We start from the raw sequence: 19,603 nt of genomic DNA, 5'->3' as shown, positions 1-19,603 counted from the left end.
ACAAAAGCAGGCATCAACCATTCCTCACCATATTGCCCACTTCGTCCATGGTGACATGGATCATAATGTCAAAGACTTAAAGTTATAAACTAATGAACAGTCAACATTTGCTCTAGCTTACAGAAACAATGTTCAAAAATATTGATCTATCTTTTCTCTTTATCGATGTTTACTAACCTATATATTGCTTTTAAGTTTTGCTTCCATTTCAGTTTTCCAGCATTTGCAATAATTACCCCTGTTCATCTGCTTATATAAATTGCTTTGATCCTGAAAGAAACCCACCATTCCAAGGGATGTCTTTTGCAACATTATATGCTTTCAATAATTTAAATGTTTTGCAAAATATTTTAATTACAGATAATGTAACTGTATAAAATGAATTACTATTCACACTGCAGTGGGTACTTTCTCTGAGTCAGCTGATCTTCCACTATTTACTTTATACCTATAAAAGACTTACCATAATGGATTCAAGACTGCACGGCAGGTTGCTCTACTGCAGAGGACAGGTTCATACTGAATGGGAGGCAAGTCAGGTCGCTCTTTTAATGGAGTAAACAAGGTACCCAGAGGAACAACCATTCTGGTTGCTTCCAAACGACTTGAAGGCCAAACATTCCAGCTTAACCGAACACCGTCCCGATCTTCGTTTTGCTGGATGAACTCTATAAAAGTTGCCATTGTTACCTGGCAAACTTCTATCTGTAAAAAGAAACAACTTAGTCTGTTTAGTTTTTTAAAAGTGTCATAATGAAAATACAAATAACTTACATTTTGAATATTATCAGAAAACACAAATCACACCACACTGTTATTATTTTTCCCTGCAACGTGACCCGAGCTGGTTAAGGCTTGAGTAATCAGGTAAGTGTCTCAAACCGCCTGATACTCATCAAAGAGTGAATCCTAAAATTGAGTATGTAGGCCACAGATCTAAATTCGTTCAGTCATGTAAGTAGCGATACATTTAATACTGTTAAAAGTAATTTTTAGTTTTTAATTCAAGGCATTAAAACTATACTCCATTCAAAAACTGTATTAGCACTTTGTATGTATGTGGTGGTGGAAGCAGAGATGATAATGGTGTTTCAGAGACATTTAGACGGACACACGAATATACAGGGAATGGGAGGATAAGGATCACGTGCAGGCTGGTGGGACTTTTAATTGACATCATGATCAGAACAGACATCATGTGCCAAAGTGCCTGTTTCTGTGCTTTTCTATATTCGATGTTCTAAGTAAGCTTTACATGAACTATAAGCAATAAAAACAAATAGCAATATGAAACAAATTCCTCACTTTCCTCGTGGAGTGACCTTTATAATCACTTAATATATAATGTGCCAAATTACCATGGGACTTTCCTAATACTAGGTAAATAGAGAAATCTAATCACTCTAAACAGATTGAAATTATAGTTCTTCTGCCAACACATGGAACATTACCATATATTGAAATATCTATTCCACCTAAATATGATTGATAGCCTTTATCATTTTAAATTCAGTGACAACTTAAATTACTCAAAATATAGGAAGTAGAATTGGTTTGCCTCATAGTAATGAGGTGATTATTGTGAGGGCAATAGAATCGGTAAGCAGGAAAAGACGGACCACTCCTAGAACTGTTCTGTAGAATAGACCACTGCTAAATTTCTAACATATCAAACATGAAAACTGTGCTGGACCTACCAGAAATTGCATACCAAGCTCTCACAAAGATTAATAATTTTCAAATTTTTTTTTTCTGTTAATAAGTTGAGAGAACAATGGCACTCAGAATAATAGACATTTGCCATCCTTTAGAATGTTTAGCATTTTAATGACAGCAACATGCAGATGGATCCCGGTTTAGCTAGCACAACAGGAGCCATGTACCCATGTCACCCTGAATACTGCATGGTATTATCTTTGGCACCTCATTAAACAGAATTTCTAAACTGGTTAAGTATCTTTCAGTGAACTTTGATATCTATGATAGCACAGATTTAGATTATGCAATTAAGTTTTGTTTCTTCAGCTGATAAAATATGACATTCATTAATATGTTGTAAGAAATATCACCACCTCAACACACTATATTCTTCTTGACCAGTTCCTCAAGGACGAAGATGGCTTATTTCCACTCCAGTTTTCTGGGATCTGAAGTGGCTAGTGAGGGCAATGTGGGTTATTTTATAAAGAACTGCCTCCACTCTAAAAATCCTATGTAACTAAATGGAGTAACCTGAAATATTATACTCAGGTTACTTCGCAAGAGTTGTTTACTTGGCATATATCCCATAACACGTACTGCAAAGTTATCACCTCAAGCCAAAGTACATCTTACAGGGAGCACAGCTTGTGATCTTATGTACTGTGCACTTAAGACAAGTGAACAAATATAAACACTCTCTTCAAGAGAACAAAATCATCAAAACAATGATCATCTAACATCAACTTTGCTGAATTGGTCATGTTATTCAGATGCTGAACTTCAGACTGCTGAAGCAAGCTGCTTCTCCAAGCTCAGGTGTGACATACCTTAAAGTGATGCTGTTGCATAAAACAACCCCTGAGAACAGCAAAAGAAAAACCCACCAGCACCATTCTGTGGATCATTCATAACTGACAGATTAGTTGCTGTTTGAATCGGGAGTGAGGTGGCATCTCACAGGTGCGTGAATGAGATTTAATAGATTAGATTATGAGAACACTCAGTCCTCTTTTATTGTCATTTAGAAATGCATACATGCATTAAGAAATGATACAATGTTTCTCCGGAGTGTTATCACAGAAAACAGGACAAACCAAAGACTAACACTGACAGAACCACATAATTATAACATATAGTTACGGCAGTGCAAAGCAATACCATAATTTGATGAAGAACAAACCATGGGCACAGTAAAAAATGTCTCAAAGTTCTCGAGTCGATCAACTCCCAAGTCCCCGATAGCAGGCGGCAAAAGGGAGAAACTCCCTGCCATAAACCTAAAGGCACCGTCAACTTGCCGATGCCTTGGACGACCACAGCCAACACTGAGTCCATCCGTCCGAAAACTCCGAGCCTCCAACCAGTCCCTCCGTACAGCCTCCCGAGCGCCATCCTCTGCCAAGCACCTTCGAACTAGCCCTGGCCGCTGAAACAAGCAAAAGCCGAGGATTCAGGGCCTTCTGCTCTGGAGATTCCGGTTACCACATAGTAGCAGCGGAAGCGAAGCAGGCATTTCAGAAGTTTTCCAGATGTTCTTCCGTACTCTCACGTCCGTCTCCATCAGAATTCTGCATGGTACCCTACTTGACAGATAACAAATATTCATCACTGGAGAGGCTGCACGCGCTGGGGTCACGCCACCATCTTTCTCCTCCTCCTAATAAGCTCCTAATAAGGAGCGTTAGCAGGCTTTCGGCATTTTTCCAGTGGCCCAATTGAATTTGGAGCAAGAGAGGAGGCAACTCACAGGTCCATGAGTGAGATTTAAAAAGTGTTCGCGGGCTTTTGGCATTTTTCCGACAGTCCAATCAAATTGTGACTCATTAGCAAGGGCGAATCAAACTACGGCAGGGACGAATACAGCGGCCATTGTATGAGTGAATCAGTGGTAGAAGGGGAAGACTTTGACTCATCAGGCTTTTGTAAGAACAGGCTTGCATGAGACAAGTATATGGTAAGTTACTTCCTCTTCGTTCTTCATCTGTTAGTACAGAGAGCAATGAGAATGGCTTCAGGGGCTGTGCTGTGTTCTTCATGTGTGATGTGAGAGTTCTGGGAGACCTCCAGCTTCCAGGGCAACCACATCTGCACCAAGTATACCAAGCTGCAGCTCCTCAGAGAACATGTTAAGGAACTGGAGCTATAGCTCGATGACCTTCGGCTCATACGGGGAAACTGAGGAGGTGATAGATAGGAGCTACAGGGAGGTAGTCAACCCTAAGTTGCAGGAGGCAGATATCTGGGTGACTGTCAGGAGAGGGAAAGGAAATGGGCAGCCAGTGCAGATCACCTTGATATCGATTCCCCTCAATAATAAGTATAACATGTTGGATGCTGTAGGGGCAGGAACAACCTGCCAGGGGAAACCACAGTGACCAAGTCTCTGGCACTGAGTCAGGCTCTGTGGATCTAAAGGGATGTGGGAGAAGCGGGCTGCAGAAGTGATAGTGGATTCCATAGTTAGAGGAGTTGACCTCTTGGATCCGGTCCGTGGCATTCTAAAGGGGGAGGATAAGCAGCCAGAAGCTTTGGTGCATATTGGCAACAAAGACATGGGTAGGAAAAGGGAGGAGGTGCTGAAGAGAGAATTTAGGAAGCTAGGTAGAAAGCTGAAAAGCAGGACCTCCAAGGTAGCAATCTCTGGATGGTTGAGAAATTGGTGCAGGTGACAGGGAATTTAGATTCTTTGATCATTGGGATCTCTTCTGGGGAAGGTATAACCTGTACGAAAGGAACAGGTTACGCCTGAACCCAAGGGGGAGCAATATCCTTGCAGGCAGGTTTGCTGGAACAGTTGGGGAGGGTTTAAACTAATTTGACAGGAGTATGGGAAACTGAGTGAGAGAGCTGAGAATGGGGTAGTTGGTTTACAAGCAGAGGCAGTGTGTAGTGAGACTGTCAGGAAGGACAGGCAGATGATAAGGCAAAATTGGAAGTCAGTGGGACAAGATGCAGTGTAGCAAGGGTAAAATTGAAAAGGGTGAAGAATACGGGACTGAAGGTATTATATTAGAATGCACACAGCATATGGAATAAGGTAGATGATCTTGTAATGCAATTCGAGATTGACAAGACTGAAGTTGTGGGCATCACGGAACTGTGGTTGAAAGAAGCTTATAGTTGGGAGCTTAACATCTAATGAAATACTATGTTGGAAAGTGTATGGTGCAAGAAATAAACGGGCAGATTATTACTTAGATGGGGAGAGAATTCAAAATGCAGAGATGCAAAGGGACTTGGGAGTCCTTGCGCACGATACCCTGAAGGTTAACCTCCAGGTTGAGTCTGTGGTGCAGAAGATGAATGCAATGTTGGCATTCATTTCTAGAGGTATATAATACAAGAGCAGGGATGTGATGTTGGGGCCCTATAAGGCACTCATGAGACCACACTTAAAAGTATTGTGTGCAGTTTTGGGCTCCTTATTTTAGACATTGGAGAGGGTTCAGAGAAGATACACAAGAATGATTCCTGGAATGAAAAGGTTACCATATGAGGAACATCTGGCAGCGCTTGGGCTGTATTCCCTGGAGTTCAGGAGAATAAGGGGGAATCTCATAGAAACATTTCAAATGTTAAAAGGCCTGAACAGATTAAATATGGCAAAGTTATTTCCCATGGTAGGGGAGCCTAGGACAAGAGGGCACAACTTCAGGATTGAAGGACTTCCATTTAGAACAGAGTTGCCGAGAAATTACTTTGGTCAGAGGGTGGTAAATCTGTGGAATTTGTTGCCATGAGCAGCTGTGGAGGCCAAGTCATTGGGTGCATTTAAGGCAGAGATAGATAGGTTCTTGATTAGACAGGGCATCAGATGATATGAGGAGAAGGCAGGGGAGTGGGGCTGACTGAAAGAATTGGATCAGCCCATGATTGAATGGCGGAGCAGACTCAATGGGCCAAATGGCCAACTTCTGCTCCTATATCTTATGGTCTTATGGATACACACAGTTTTGAAAGGACAGGCAGGTAGGAAGAGAGGCTAGCGTGGCTCTTCAGGTACAAAATGAAATCAAATCCTTAGAAAGAGGTGACATAGGATTGGAAGATGTGGAATCTTTGTGGGGAGAGTTAAGGAACTGCAAGGGCATAAACACCCTGATGGGAGTTATATACAGGCCTCCGAACAGTAGCCAGGATGTGGGCTAGAAATTACAATAGGGATTTCAATATGCACATAGATTGGGAAAATCAGGTTAGTGCTGAATTTGGACCCCAAGCGAGAGAATTTGTAGAATGCATGCAAGATGGCTTTTTAGAGCAGCTTGTGGGTGAACCCAGTAGAGGATCAGCTGTTCTGGATTGGGTGTTTGTAATGAACCAGATTTGGTGAGGGAGCTTAAGGTAAAGGAACCTTTCAGAGACAGTGATCATAATATGTTAGAATTCACCCTGCAATTTGAGAGGGAGAAGTTAAAGTCAAATGTATCAGTACTACAGTGGAGTAAAGGGAATTAAAGAGGCATGAGAGAGGAACTGGCCAAAGTTGACTGGAAGGGAACAGGGTTGAAGGCAGAGCAGCAATGGCTGGAGTTTATCCCAAGGTAGTAGTAGTATTCTAAAGGCAGGATGATGCAACCATGGCTGTCAAAGAAAGTCAAATCCAACATAAAAGCAAAAGAGAGGGCATATAACAGAGAAAAAAAAATTACTAGGAAGCTTTTAAAAACCAACAGAAGGCAACTAAAAAAATATTAAGGAAGGAAAAGATTAAATATGAATGTAAGCTAGTAAATAATATCAAAGCAGATACCAAACTTTTTTTTGAGATGTATAAAGAGTAAAAGAGAGGCAAGTGTATATATCGAATGACTGGAAAATGATGCTGGAGAGAAAATAATGGGGGAACAAGGAGGAACTGAATAAGTATTTTCCTTCAGTGGAAGACACTAGCAGTATCTTGGAGGTTCGAGAGTGTCAGATAGCAGAAGTGAGTGTATTTGCTATTACTAGGGAGAAGGTGCTTGGGAAGCTGAAAGATCTGAAGATCTGAGAGGTAGCTGAAGGGATTGTGGAGGCATTAGTAATGATCCTTCAAGAATCAGCAGATTCTGTCATGGTTGCAGAGTACTGGAAAATTGCAATTGTCACTCCACTTCCCAGTAAGAAACAATGTGTACAAAAACCCTGCTTCCAAAGGAAGTTGTTCAGCAAAATTATCCATTTGCTGAAGGCAATTATCAACCATAGAACTGTGATCATTAACATCACTGCCTCATTAAATTCTACATGCCTGATTCTTTCCAAGGTGAAAATGACGATATCTATATATCACAAGTTATTTCTAATAATGAACATGGGATGACACCTATTCAAAAGTTAACTACATTTCATATTCTTTTGTCAGAGATCCATAGATGGTGATACGTTAGGATTTTGCTGTGACTGCAGTCTTTCCCATGAGCTAAGTGCAGTTGACTGCAACTCAGAAAGGTCCTTTGTAAACAACAACCACTCTTAAATTATTTTTTGAAATCTGTTTGAAGCATAGATTGCTATGAAAGCCCACATGCCATTTTGCACCTTGTAGTGCATGATGAGAACAGTTTAAACTTGCTTGAATTAAGCTGACCTTTCTCAACTGGATTTCCATTGCTGGACACAGCTGATGTCTGCACTACGTGAGGCTATGTAAATTGCAATAATGGCTATTTACACCAGGGGTCCCCAATCTTTTCTGCACCGTGGACCGGTTTAATATTGACAATATTCTTGCGGACTGGACGACCTGGGGTGGGGGAGGTGTTCAAGTAGGGTTAAATTCACCTCAACATGTGTTTTACAGTTAAGGTTGCCAACTTTCTCACTCCCAAATAAGGGACAAAAGTAGCAGTCAAATCCCAGGACACTTCACCTCTGGAAAGACTACCATGACCATGAAGCCTTGCGCGGGCACCTGTGTGCACATGCGCGTATGTGCCGATTTTTCCCCACACATCGGTTTTCCCTTCATCTTCCCGACTATACTGTACATACATTATTTCCACTTTATATAGGCTGTGTATTTATCATATCATTCCTGCTTTTACTATATGTTTGTGTTATTTATTTTCAGTTTTATGTGTTATTTGGTATGATTTGTTAGGTTATTTTTTGGGTCTGGGAACGCACAAAAATTTTTCTCATATAAATTAATGGTAATTGCTTCTTCACTTCACGCCATTTCGGGACGAAAGGTTTCATAGGAACGCTCTACCTTAGCAGGGGAAATACAGGACAAACCAATTTAGCCCAATATACGGGATGTCCCGGCAAATACAGGACAGTTGGCAATCCTATGTTCAAGTTCAACAGTGCGTGACAGGGAATGAGGAAAGATGCAGCTGACTCATATCGTCTCCTCACGGCCCGGTAGCACATGCTTTGGGGACCGCTGATTTGCACTATATGTTGTTTGGTTCTACAAATGCACTATTGTAGCTGTCTACTACCACCATACCTGCATGCCGTTCCATAGCAGTTTATGCAATACATTCTCATTCTTATTTGATGCTGATTAGAAGCTTCCATGTAGGCCTCCCAACATACTAAAGATTTCATTACTCATGCTAATCAGTCTTCTTTCATGGCCGTCCACAGAGCGGAGCTCAGCAAAGTTATCTGCAGCAACCTGCAATACAACCTCTTCCTTTGGTGAGATCACACAACTTTCACAAATCTCATTCATGTCCTTCAGAACATGACTTCAAAGTTCAAAGTACATTTATTATCAAAGTACATGTACTATATACAACCTTGAGATTCATCTCCTTACAGGCAGCCACAAAACAAAGAAACCCAGTAGAGCTCATTAGAAGACAGAAGACTGTCAAAAACCCAACGTGCAGGAAAAGAAACAAATTGTGCAATCAACAAAGGCAAGCAAACAACTGAAGTTCACGAAAGTCAGTCCACAGCCGTGAAGTGAATCATCCCTGCAGCTGATCCAGTAACTAGTTATTTGCAGGCCACAGCCTCAGTTCAGTGCAGAGATGAGTAAACCTTTCGGAGCAGTGAGCTGAACCAGTCCATTCCTCACCTCCGACCCCAATACCCTGACCCTTTCAAACTGGCTCAGTGCTTAAATCGCCCAAACCTTAGGCTGTGACTCACTCTCAGACACAGACCCAGGCCTTGCCACCTAAATTCAGCCTGGTTCTTAAATCGATCAAACCTTGAGTCCTTCTTCACTCTCAGGCCCATGCCCCACCACCTCGCCTCACTGCGGTTCTGCCACATTGAATTTCCTCCAAGTCCGCTCCAGCAACGGCCAAACATCGGCTCATTCCCCACTCCTGGGCCCAGGACCTGCCACTTTGATTCAGCTCATACATGCTTCACCACACCCGCCCCTTCAACACTTCAGTTTACACTCCAAAAATGCCACGTCATCAAGGTGGTTCAAAAGATCAACTCTGAAAGGGAAATTGCAGCCTATTGATTGCAGTGATTGTTTACCAGAAAAACTGTGACTAATAAAGTAGTTAGTAGTTTTGTTTGCCACTGACAAGAAGTCGCTATGCTTGACCAATGCCATCTTAAACCAGATTTCTGGCACTGATATCCTGGCTATCTGGCTAACTAGTGGGGTACCACAGAGATCAGTGATGGATCTTCAACTATTTTTCATGCACACTTATGATTTGGAATGAAGGGACCCAGTGCAATGTGGCTAAATTTTCTGAAGATACAAAGACAGGTGGGGTTACCAAATTGTGAGAAGGATACTAAAAACCTACAAAAGAATACAGATAAGTTAAATAAATTGGTGAGAATTTGGCAGATGGAGTAAATAGTGGAAAATGCAAAGTTATCCACTTTGGAAGTAAGAGTGAAAGGCAAATTATGAGACTACAGTGTTCTGGGCACCTCAAGCAAGTGCAGCACAAGAAATTAAAAGGCATGAGCACAAATAATTAGGAGAACTAAGGAAATGTTAGCCTTTATTGCAAGATTCATAAATTATAAATCTATAGGCAGTTTTGATGAACCTTACACATCAACAGTAATGTATAGCTTTAGTCTCCGTATTTAAAAATTGACAACTGAGCTCTGAAGGAAGTGAAGATTCTGAAGAGATTAACATACAAAGCAGGGATGAGCAGATTGAATCAACACACACTAGAGTTTAGAAAAAGAAATAATGATCCTATACATCAGATTCTTAAAGGGATTGACAGGGTGGCTACTTGAAGGATGTTTCAACCAGATGGATTATCTGAAACAAGGTGGCATAGTTTCAGAATAAGGATTTGTTCATTTGAAACCCTACTCTGAAGCTGACACAAGGAATTCTGCAGATGCTGGAAATTCAAGCAAAACACATCAAAGTTGCTGGTGAACGCAGCAGCAACTAGAGATGCTGCCTGGCCTGCTGTGTTCACCAGCAACTTTGATGTCTGAAGCTGACACTTGTTTGGAATGTAGTACCCCAGAAAATTATGGAAGTTGAATGAAGTATGGGAGTCAGAATCAAAACGGTTTTGAGGCTAATATTAGATCAGCCATGATCTTTTCAAATAGATGAGCAGGTTGAAGGGGTGATTGGAGAACTCAAGCTGAGAGACCAAAAGCCAGGGGCTTATAGCATATGCTACATTTGAAAGGGATCACCAACTTATTTAATATATTCAAAAATAATTAAAATAAAGTGAAAATATGTACAGTATGTTAAATAAACTTATTACAGTGATTATTTTAATTTTGATTACTTATGTCTTCACCATCATAGTGGTACTAAAGGACTGCAAGGATGACCTGGGGACTCAGATTCTACCACCTGAAGTCTGGCTGTAATTTATGGGTGAGGATCTCCTGCACGGGTACCACAAAAATCAAGGATGGGAGGCCTGGGTGTGGTTCAGGCATGATCCTCCCAATAAAGTTTACACACATTCATAACTCAATTTTTGTCTACAAGTTAGAAAATACACAAAAATAATTTGATGTAACCATACTTCCACAGTATTGTAATGAGTGACATCAGAGTCACACGAAGATTGATTAGAAAGAATAACTAAAAGTGGAGAAAAAGATTTAACAATTTCTGCCAATCGCAGGAACAAGCAAATGTGTGTCTGTTTTATCTCTGAATTTAATAATATTGTAGGAGTTTATTCTAACATAGAGGTGTCCATGAATCGGCCATTCATAATCCAGTGACAGCCTGAAATGGCAGACAACCAAAGTTTTGTCTCAGTTTCACATAGACTTAGCTCTGTTCTGCAAAAACATGTTTGTTAGTAAATTGAAATTTCTACTCACCTGAGACTTCAAATGGAAATATCTTATTAAACAACTGTAACCCGTTGGGAATTTCCTTTTCTAAACTTGCTCTGGCCAAGAAGTGTATTATTTTTTTTCCATGCCGCTGTTTTGTTGATTCACCGATGAGCATAAGCCAATGTTCATCCTACATTTTATAAGTTTTTATATCAAACATAGCAGTACAAGCCCTTATTCTTTAGCACATGTTCATTTAGTTGATTGGCAAACATTGTCCTTGAAATGTTTATAATTTGTTTTCACAAGGAAGATACAGCACAAAAACAAGCCGGTCATTCCAACCCTACTGCGCCACTAGTCAACTCCACTCAACCCTTCTGTGATCCTTTCTTATAACCCTAACACTCTCCCACATGGCAGTCTAAGTTGTCTTTCAATGTGTTTGCATTATCTGCCTCAAGTAGCCTTTGTGGGAGAGTTCAATATTTTCATCATCTGCCAAATCGCTTTTCTTCCAAGAGGAACAATTCAAACTTCTTCAGTCTAATCTTGGAGCTGAAGTCCCCCATCCACAGATACATTCAATTGAATCTTTCTGCACCTTCTCTATGATCTTCACTTCCATCCAAAAATATGGATACGATACTCCATTTGTGACCCAGACACCAAATTCACCATAACTTCTCTACTTTTCTTCTCTAATGCCTTTCTGAGGTGTGGAATCCTATCTAAGTAAAAACTGCTTTGTCACTTTCATATATTTTTAAATGAGCATACTAAGTAAATAAACATGTTCATTTTTTTAAAAACCTTTTAGTCTATACATGTCCACAATCACTTATCCAAAATCCTTGGGGCCAGTAGCATTTTGGAATTCAGAATTTTTCAGATTTCAAAATCCCTCCTTATTGGTTCCGGGACCCCCCTGCAGATACCAAAAAGCACACATGCTCAAGTCACTTATTTAACCTGTCTCAGTACGGGTGGACTGTAGGACCCAGCGAGCTCCGGACATACGCACATCCTCCTGTATACTTTAAATCATCTCTAGATTACTTGTAATACCTAATACAAAGTAAATACTATGTAAATAGTTGTTATACTGCATTGTTTAGGGAATAATGACAAGAAAAAAACATTCAATAAAACATAAAACTATACAGCTTCAAACGAACCGAATCAAACACATGGTAAATGACTTATTGGAATAAATGTAGAACGTCACCGTCACTATAAAACTTGAGTAACTTGTCTTTCTGTTTCTTTAAATCATATACAGTGGTAGTTCCGACACCATATTCTTCAGTAAAACACCGCACAGACACACCACGATCAAGCTTCTGCAATAACTCCACTTTCTGCATTACTGATAATGATAACTGCTTCCTCCCCTTTTTCTCATTGTTACTCATAGGGGTATCTGCAGCTCTTTTTGACATTTTCACAGTGAAATTAAAGACAAAGTCAACAGTGAACACAAAATATCAGCGACCAGCAAATACACGTGTAACTGACGTCCGGCGGCCGCTGCTAGTGCTGCCACGTCACACCTGAGTGCTGGCAGCTGCTGGCGAAAAAAAACTTCGGTTTTTGGAGCTTTCGGGATTTCAGAATTTCAGATAAGGGATTGTGGACCTGTATTATCTTTTTTCCTTATCTACCAAAATGTATCAATCCTCACTTCCCTGCATTAATGGGAATCTTGATATAATCTCAATGCATGGAATGATCTATCTAAACGACATACAAACAAAAGCTTTTCACTGTAACAATAAACCAATAAACAATAAACCAGTTCCAGATGCATTCCTATCCTCCTTAATGTTTTCAACATAATAGAAATCCTGCCCTTATCTACTTCCAAGCTATCATCATAAAGTAAAAAGCAGTATTCCCAGCACAGATCCCACTAACCAAACTAAAGCCAAATTTAGCTTTGTTTACCAGTCTTCTGTATGACTCATTCTGACCTATGGTCCAACACCTGCGTCTGGATCAGAAGTTTCCACCCTCTTTTATGCCATGACCCCTGCCACTAACCGAGGGGACCAAGGACCCCAGGCTGGCAAACCCTGATTTAAATTCTTTTGCTTTGGAATTCAGGGTATTTTGATTTTAAACTAAATTAACTTTCACAATTAACTGTAGTCAAATTTATTTACAAATTATACATCTGTTGTCCACATTACTAAAAAATCCACATTTTCTATCCCTCCTAATTTCACAAAGTCTGCAAATAAAGAAATAAATGCAAGGTATCCGTAGTTAGAACATAAGAAATAGAAATAGGAGTAGACCAGTAGGCCATTTGGCCTGATGAGCCTGCTGTGATATTGAATAAAATCATGGCTGATCCAGCACTGGTCTCAGCTCCACCTACCTGCATTTTCATCATAACCCCAAATTCCCCTGCTATGCAAAAATCTATTTAACTGCGTCTTAAAATATATTTAATGAGGTAGCTTCTGTTGCATCTCTGGCCCGAAAAAATTCCACTATTCACTGCTCTCTAGGAAAAGCAGTTTCTCATCTCTGTCCAAATTTTATTCCCCCAAAACTTGAGACTATATCCATTATTACTAGTCTTACCAACCAGTAGCAAAATCTTTACTGCCTCTACCTTATGTATCCCTTTCCTAATGTTTATGTTTCTATAATAATCCATTTGGCTCCTTCATAACCTTCTGCACTTGCAAACCAACCTTATATTGACAATGTAAGCTCTAAGGAGCTGAATAATGAGTTCATCTAGGTACAGGGAAAAAAATCACTAGTGGGAGTTACCTATACGTCACTGAATAATAACATTATAGTGGCATGGCCAATAAAACAAGACATAACCCAATGAATCTGATGCATGTAAGAGTCTATAGGTCACTGAATAATGACACAGTGGCCTGGGCAATAAGGTAAGAAATAACCTGATTTATGTAGGAATGGAACAACATTTGTCATGGGGGATTTTAAGTTACACGTAGATTGGGTGAAATCGTTCAAAGCAGTCATGAGGACTTCATAGGATGTATCCATGTTAGCTTTCTTGAACAACTGCTAATGAACCTACACAAGGAAAAATGCTATCTGGCCCTGTGCAATGATACAGGTAAAAGTAATGATCTTGTAGTTACAGATCCTCTTGTAAAGAGTGATCACAGTAAGTCTGAACTTCTCATAAAAATGGATGGTTCAACAGTTTGATATAAAACCAGTATATAATGCCTACACAAGGAAGTCTACAATGAGATGAGGAAGAAGTTGGCCAGCACAGACTGGCAACACAGACTGTATGGTGGAACAGTGGAATACTTTTGAAAAAGTTTTTCACCATGCTCAACAAAAGTATATTCCAGTTAAAAGCTAGGACAGTAAGGATGGAGAGAGCCAGCCTCGGATAACTAAGGAAATAAAAGAAGGCATCAATGACCACTCTTAAAGAACAAAACTTAATTGTGAAAATAGATGGGATTCCCATTGTTTATTTGGGACACTATGCCACATTATTGGACAGGAGACTGTCACTGAAGTTTCTCACTAGCGTCAGTCATGTGCACTTGTGTAGCCGTTAGACACTACACCATGCTTAGAGTGAACAGTTTTTAAATAGCATCAGTTGTGTATGCTTGTGTTCAAAAAGCAGTGATTATTGATAGTTCGTGAGAAAAAGCAGTAAGGCAATTCAGAGTTTTCCTTACAGCAGTTTCAACCATTCAGGCCTGAAGATACCAGAAACAGCCAGGAATGAAAATAAAATGACTTCACTACTTTAACAAGTTAGGAACTATGAAAATGAAAGATTACCATGAAAGTGAAGATTTTGAGGTTGCAATCATTGTATGAAGGTAGTCTATTATCTGCACTAGGTGTCTGCACTGATTTTGTTCATTTTGTCAATCAAAAGAACATGCAGCGTACACTAGATGAATTTCTCTGTCAATAATTATTAGGAACTAATACATAGTTTTACTGTAGTAATATTGGTAGTGTTCTAATTTATTTTGTATTTTATTTAAGTCATATTTTTTAGTCATAGTCATACTTTATTGATCCCGGGGGAAATTGGTTTTCGTTACAGTTGCACCATAAATAATTAAATAGTAATAAAACCATAAATAGTTAAATAGTAATATGTAAATTATGCCAGTAAATTATGAAATAAGTCCAGGACCAGCCTATTGGCTCAGGGTGTCTGACCCTCCAAGGGAGGAGTTGTAAAGTTTGATGGCCACAGGCAGGAATGACTTCCTATGACGCTCTGTGTTGCATCTCGGTGGAATGAGTCTCTGGCTGAATGTACTCCTGTGCCCAACCAGTACATTATGTAGTGGATGGGAGACATTGTCCCAGATGGCATGCAACTTGGACAGCATCTTCTTTTCAGACACCACCATCAGAGAGTCCAGTTCCATCCCCACATCACTGGCCTTACGAATGAGTTTGTTGATTCTTTTGGTGTCTGCTACCCTCAGCCTGCTGCCCCAGCACACAACAGCAAACATGATTGCACTGGCCATCACAGATTCATAGAACATCCTCAGCATCGTCCGACAGATGTTAACGGACCTCAGTCTCCTCAGGAAATAGAGACGGCTCTGACCCTTCTTGTAGACAGCCGCAGTGTTCTTTGACCAGTCCAGTTTATTGTCAATTCGTATCCCCAGGTATTTGTAATCCTCCACCAGTTCGCATCCCCAGGTATTTGTAATCCTCCACCTATTTACTCAGTTAAATATTAGCTTGTCATTCTTACACTTTTTTTTAACCTTTCCATGAAATTTCAGCTAATTGGGTCAGCCACTTAAGTTGTCCAAAGTGTACTGGCCCCGGTTTATTCCAATTAACTGGAATCCACTGTACTTAAAGGGATACAGGCAAATAAGATTAACTCAGGTAGGCACATGGATGAATTAGGCTAAAGAGCTTGTGTCTATGCTGTAAAACTTCATGACTCATTACCTTTGCTGTCTGACATACATGTAACAATATTATGTCATTTGATTTTCTCCAAATGATATTCTCACACCCTCAAAATCAATCATTTTCCCAACCTTTGTCACATTCGAGACCTTTTCTATTTATTATCCTACATTTTTGGCACGATTACTTGTAGGTTTCTCTATTTATACCTACCCTAGCTCATGTTCTATTACTAGATACACTGACAATTCCTCCTTTATTCTTGCATTCTGGGTTAGAAAGGTGTCTTCTGCACAACTTGTTGATCTCCTTTATTTTGCTGGCAAATTAATTTTGAAGTAAATTTCTAATATTATTCCAAGTCTGTTACTCATTCTCATAATTTGCTTGGATTAGGCACTATTTATAAGGAAGGTATTTGGCACTATTCATAAGCAAAGAAATGAGAAAGGTGTTGGGGTTCATCAGAGCAGTTACTGTGCATTTGGGAAGTTGTATAGCCATAACCAAGTGTAGAAAATTGAAGTTAATGACAACCCCACACCACTTTGGAGGGATAGTATAAATGTATTACATTAAGAGAATGAGCAAGATACTGTATTTTGAAAGTTTTGAAAGCACATTTAAAACGTCATTGGATTACAATCTGCTACTTAAAGTATACCTCAGTGAGCTTCCCTTGGGACAACTGTACATTTTCACTCCTAACACGTTACAACTAACAACTTGCTAACATGCAAAGCAAGGCACTTAAAGCAAACATGTGAAGCTGCAAAACCACAAACCTTTCAGTCCCAAACCACAATTTATTCCAACAATAAAGCTAACGAAACAATCTTGAAGGACCCAATTAACCGTAGTTAATTAACTTAGTTAAAAATAGTTACTAATTGAATTTACAACATACAGCAAAGATTTACTAGAAGGTATAGTTCCACAACCAGCAATGAAGTAATTAGCCTGATTAATTTCTTTGATGAGGTGAAATGAATGTGGCAAGTGGGATGGATAAACGTCATCTCGGATAACAAGACCACTTCGTTGTTCAAATGTCTGTAGTGGAATCCTAATCCATGGAGCTGTCACGCGTTCACCTACTCGGATTTCTATACAGGTGGTGTAAGGTTCCGTGTGACCGAATCTGAACGCACACGTCAATACCACAAATTGAGTGGTCCTGCAATTCCATACAACCCAGGCTGGTGCAGGATTCTCCCACACTCCACGGAACCCCAACTCGGGATTAGTTATCCCGGGCTCTACGCAGCCTTACAGCCGGGTGAGGTGTAGGTTGTCCCGGGCTCCACTCAACCCCAGAGCCCGGACTGGGGCTGGGTTATCCAGCATACCACGCAGCCCAAAAGCTCCAAGCCGCTGACAGCTCGGCAACTGCGAGTCTGCGGCTCTACCGTTGCCCCCATTCATTGCCCGCATTAAATGTTGCCGTGAATTAAAGCAGCCCCCTACCTGCGACAGTTCCCGACTCGGAGCCCTCTCGGCCGGCGTTACTGCAGTAACCGGCACCGCTGACGCTGTCAATATGGCGGAAGGCTGTGCCACGTCGAGACAGAGGGCGGCCGCTCCCGGGTCCCGCCCCAGGAACACCGCAGTGTTTGCCGCCAACTGCCTGCAGAAAGGGAGGTCTACTCTCTCCCGAAAAAGCTTGAGTATAAACTTCGCACACCCTTGAAGTTCAGCTGAACGTTAACGAGGGCACTGCCAGCCTCCCGGGAGGTGTCCTTTATCTTCAACGTCCTGGCTGAATACGGCGACCCCAAACCGTGGGGCTTCCAAGTCGTTCCCCGGACCAAAAGGGGCATCCGCCTCTCCATGATCAAAGTTCCCCTCTTGGGGCGGTACTATACAATCTTGTGGCGCATCAAAATAAAAGCTCAACATAAACAACCAGAAGTCCTAATAAAAAATAAAAAGATAAACACAAAAAAATCTGCAGATGCTGGAAATCCAAAACAACATACACAAATTGCTGAAGGAACTCAGGAACAAACAGTGGACGTTACGGGCCGAGACACTTCAGGACCCTATTTCAAGGTAAACAGAACCTCCCTACCTAAGTCATTGTGTTATCCATGTCGATGCCTAAAGGTCACAGTAGTCTTAAAATAAAACAAAACAAAGAGCTAAATCGCAGTGTCCACGTAATTAAATCATCCTTGCTTAGATAATTCAAAGATGATGAATGTAAAAAATTAAAGAGTAAGCCAAAGCCTTTGCTTTACATTCCAACCCCTCACCCCCCCGCCCGACCCTCGCCCGTAACTAACAAGGGAAATGTACAGTTGAGCAATTTATATCAACAAGATATAATTAAAAACATAACTACCTATTTTGGAAATCAAACAATTACATGGCTGATATCAGCAAGTGTGAATATAAAACTATTTTAAACCGAAAAAAATCCTAGGTAGATTCTTCCTCCCAATTAAAAGGTGGTTAAGTAAATAATATACTGGGATTTCTTATTTTTAATGACCAGTTCCATACCCTTCTCATTTTGTCATGTACATTTAATGCTGATACAATATTTGTCAATGTTTTTGAAAAATTAAGGGTACCTTATATCATTATAATAGTTTCAGTTGGATCAGACTTTCAATTACATAGTGGTGTTATACACAAAATATAACTAAGAATTGCTGTTTGGCATTAGTTTATAAACGTCAATGTTATGGATAATTACATATTCTAGAACCCCAACATGTAATTAGACCTCAACTAGGATAGCAAGGTGGTACCATAAATAACCTCAGTGTCTCAGGGGGTAAGGAAAAGAAACACAGGAGGACGAATAAACCCCTTTTTGAGAAGTGTATACTGTATCTGAAACTAAACTCTAAAGAAATACAAATAAAAGCAGTATCAGCTGATTGTTTTCATGACTTACTAGCATTGAAAAACTGATAAAAGATCAAATCTATTTACATAGCTACTGCTTTCTACCAGAATAACCAATGTGCTTTGAATAAAGTTACTTAAGTAAAGTCATTTATGCAGGCAAACAATAGTGCTGATTAACACAGTAATGCTAGATTTGAAAAAAAAGCAACTTTCCATGGTTTTTAAATCCCGGACTCCTTGTGGACCAAGAGTCAACAAAGAGTTAAAAGAATCCAATAATTACTCATCCCACACTTGAATTCTGAAAATATATAGCGATGGAAATCACTACACAGGAACAAGATCAATGAAAAGTTCACCCAACCTGGATTTAATTTTAAAAACGCAAACAACAGGAATTCTGCAGATGCTGGAAATTCAAGCAACACACATCTAAGTTGCTGGTGAAATCAGCAGGCCAGGCAGCATCTCTAGGAAGAGGTATAGTCGATGTTTCAGGCCGAGACCCTTCATCAGGACCTGAAATGTCAACTGTACCTCTTCCTAGAGATGCTGCCTGACCTGCTGCGTTCACCAGCAACTTTGATGTGTGTTGCTGGATTTAATTTTAAATCTTTGCTGTCTATATTGTAACTCAAACCACTTTCTTTTCACCCATTATCCCCCTACCATTGCTGAGCTTCAGTGGGCTCCCTATCACTATCTCAATGTTAAATACTTTTACAGCCTCAGCTCTCTTTCTCTTCAAATTCCGTTAAGCCCTATAATTTAACAACAAATCTGTTCCTCTAATTCTGATGTTTTTGGCATTGGCATTGTTAAGTAAAGGAGGCCATGCTATTTAAGCCCCAAGTCTAAATCAAAATCTCAGCCTCTCCAATATACTTTTATAACTTTGCCTCAAATCTTATGATTTTCTTATGCC

The 19,603-nt window shown here is 40.2% G+C and overlaps 1 protein-coding gene across 1 annotated transcript in view; it reads right to left on the bottom strand.

Annotated features, from left to right (window-relative positions):
• sec23a (Sec23 homolog A, coat complex II component) overlaps positions 1 to 17,629 on the bottom strand; it is a 61,915-nt gene extending 44,286 nt beyond the window's left edge. Inside the window, exons 1-2 of the mRNA XM_072267538.1 lie at positions 17,287 to 17,629; positions 464 to 705 (exon numbers count right to left, since the gene is read on the bottom strand). Of these exons, the coding sequence (XP_072123639.1) occupies positions 464 to 684 (221 nt within the window). The 5' untranslated portion in view covers positions 685 to 705; positions 17,287 to 17,629. The remainder of the gene's footprint in view (positions 1 to 463; positions 706 to 17,286) is intronic.
• Positions 17,630 to 19,603: the final 1,974 nt, after the last annotated feature.

The sequence above is a fragment of the Mobula birostris genome, chromosome 1, assembly GCF_030028105.1.
Source record: "Mobula birostris isolate sMobBir1 chromosome 1, sMobBir1.hap1, whole genome shotgun sequence".
NCBI lineage: Eukaryota > Metazoa > Chordata > Chondrichthyes > Myliobatiformes > Myliobatidae > Mobula > Mobula birostris.
Note: the sequence above shows the minus strand (reverse complement) of the source record. Positions and strands in the feature narration are given on the sequence as shown.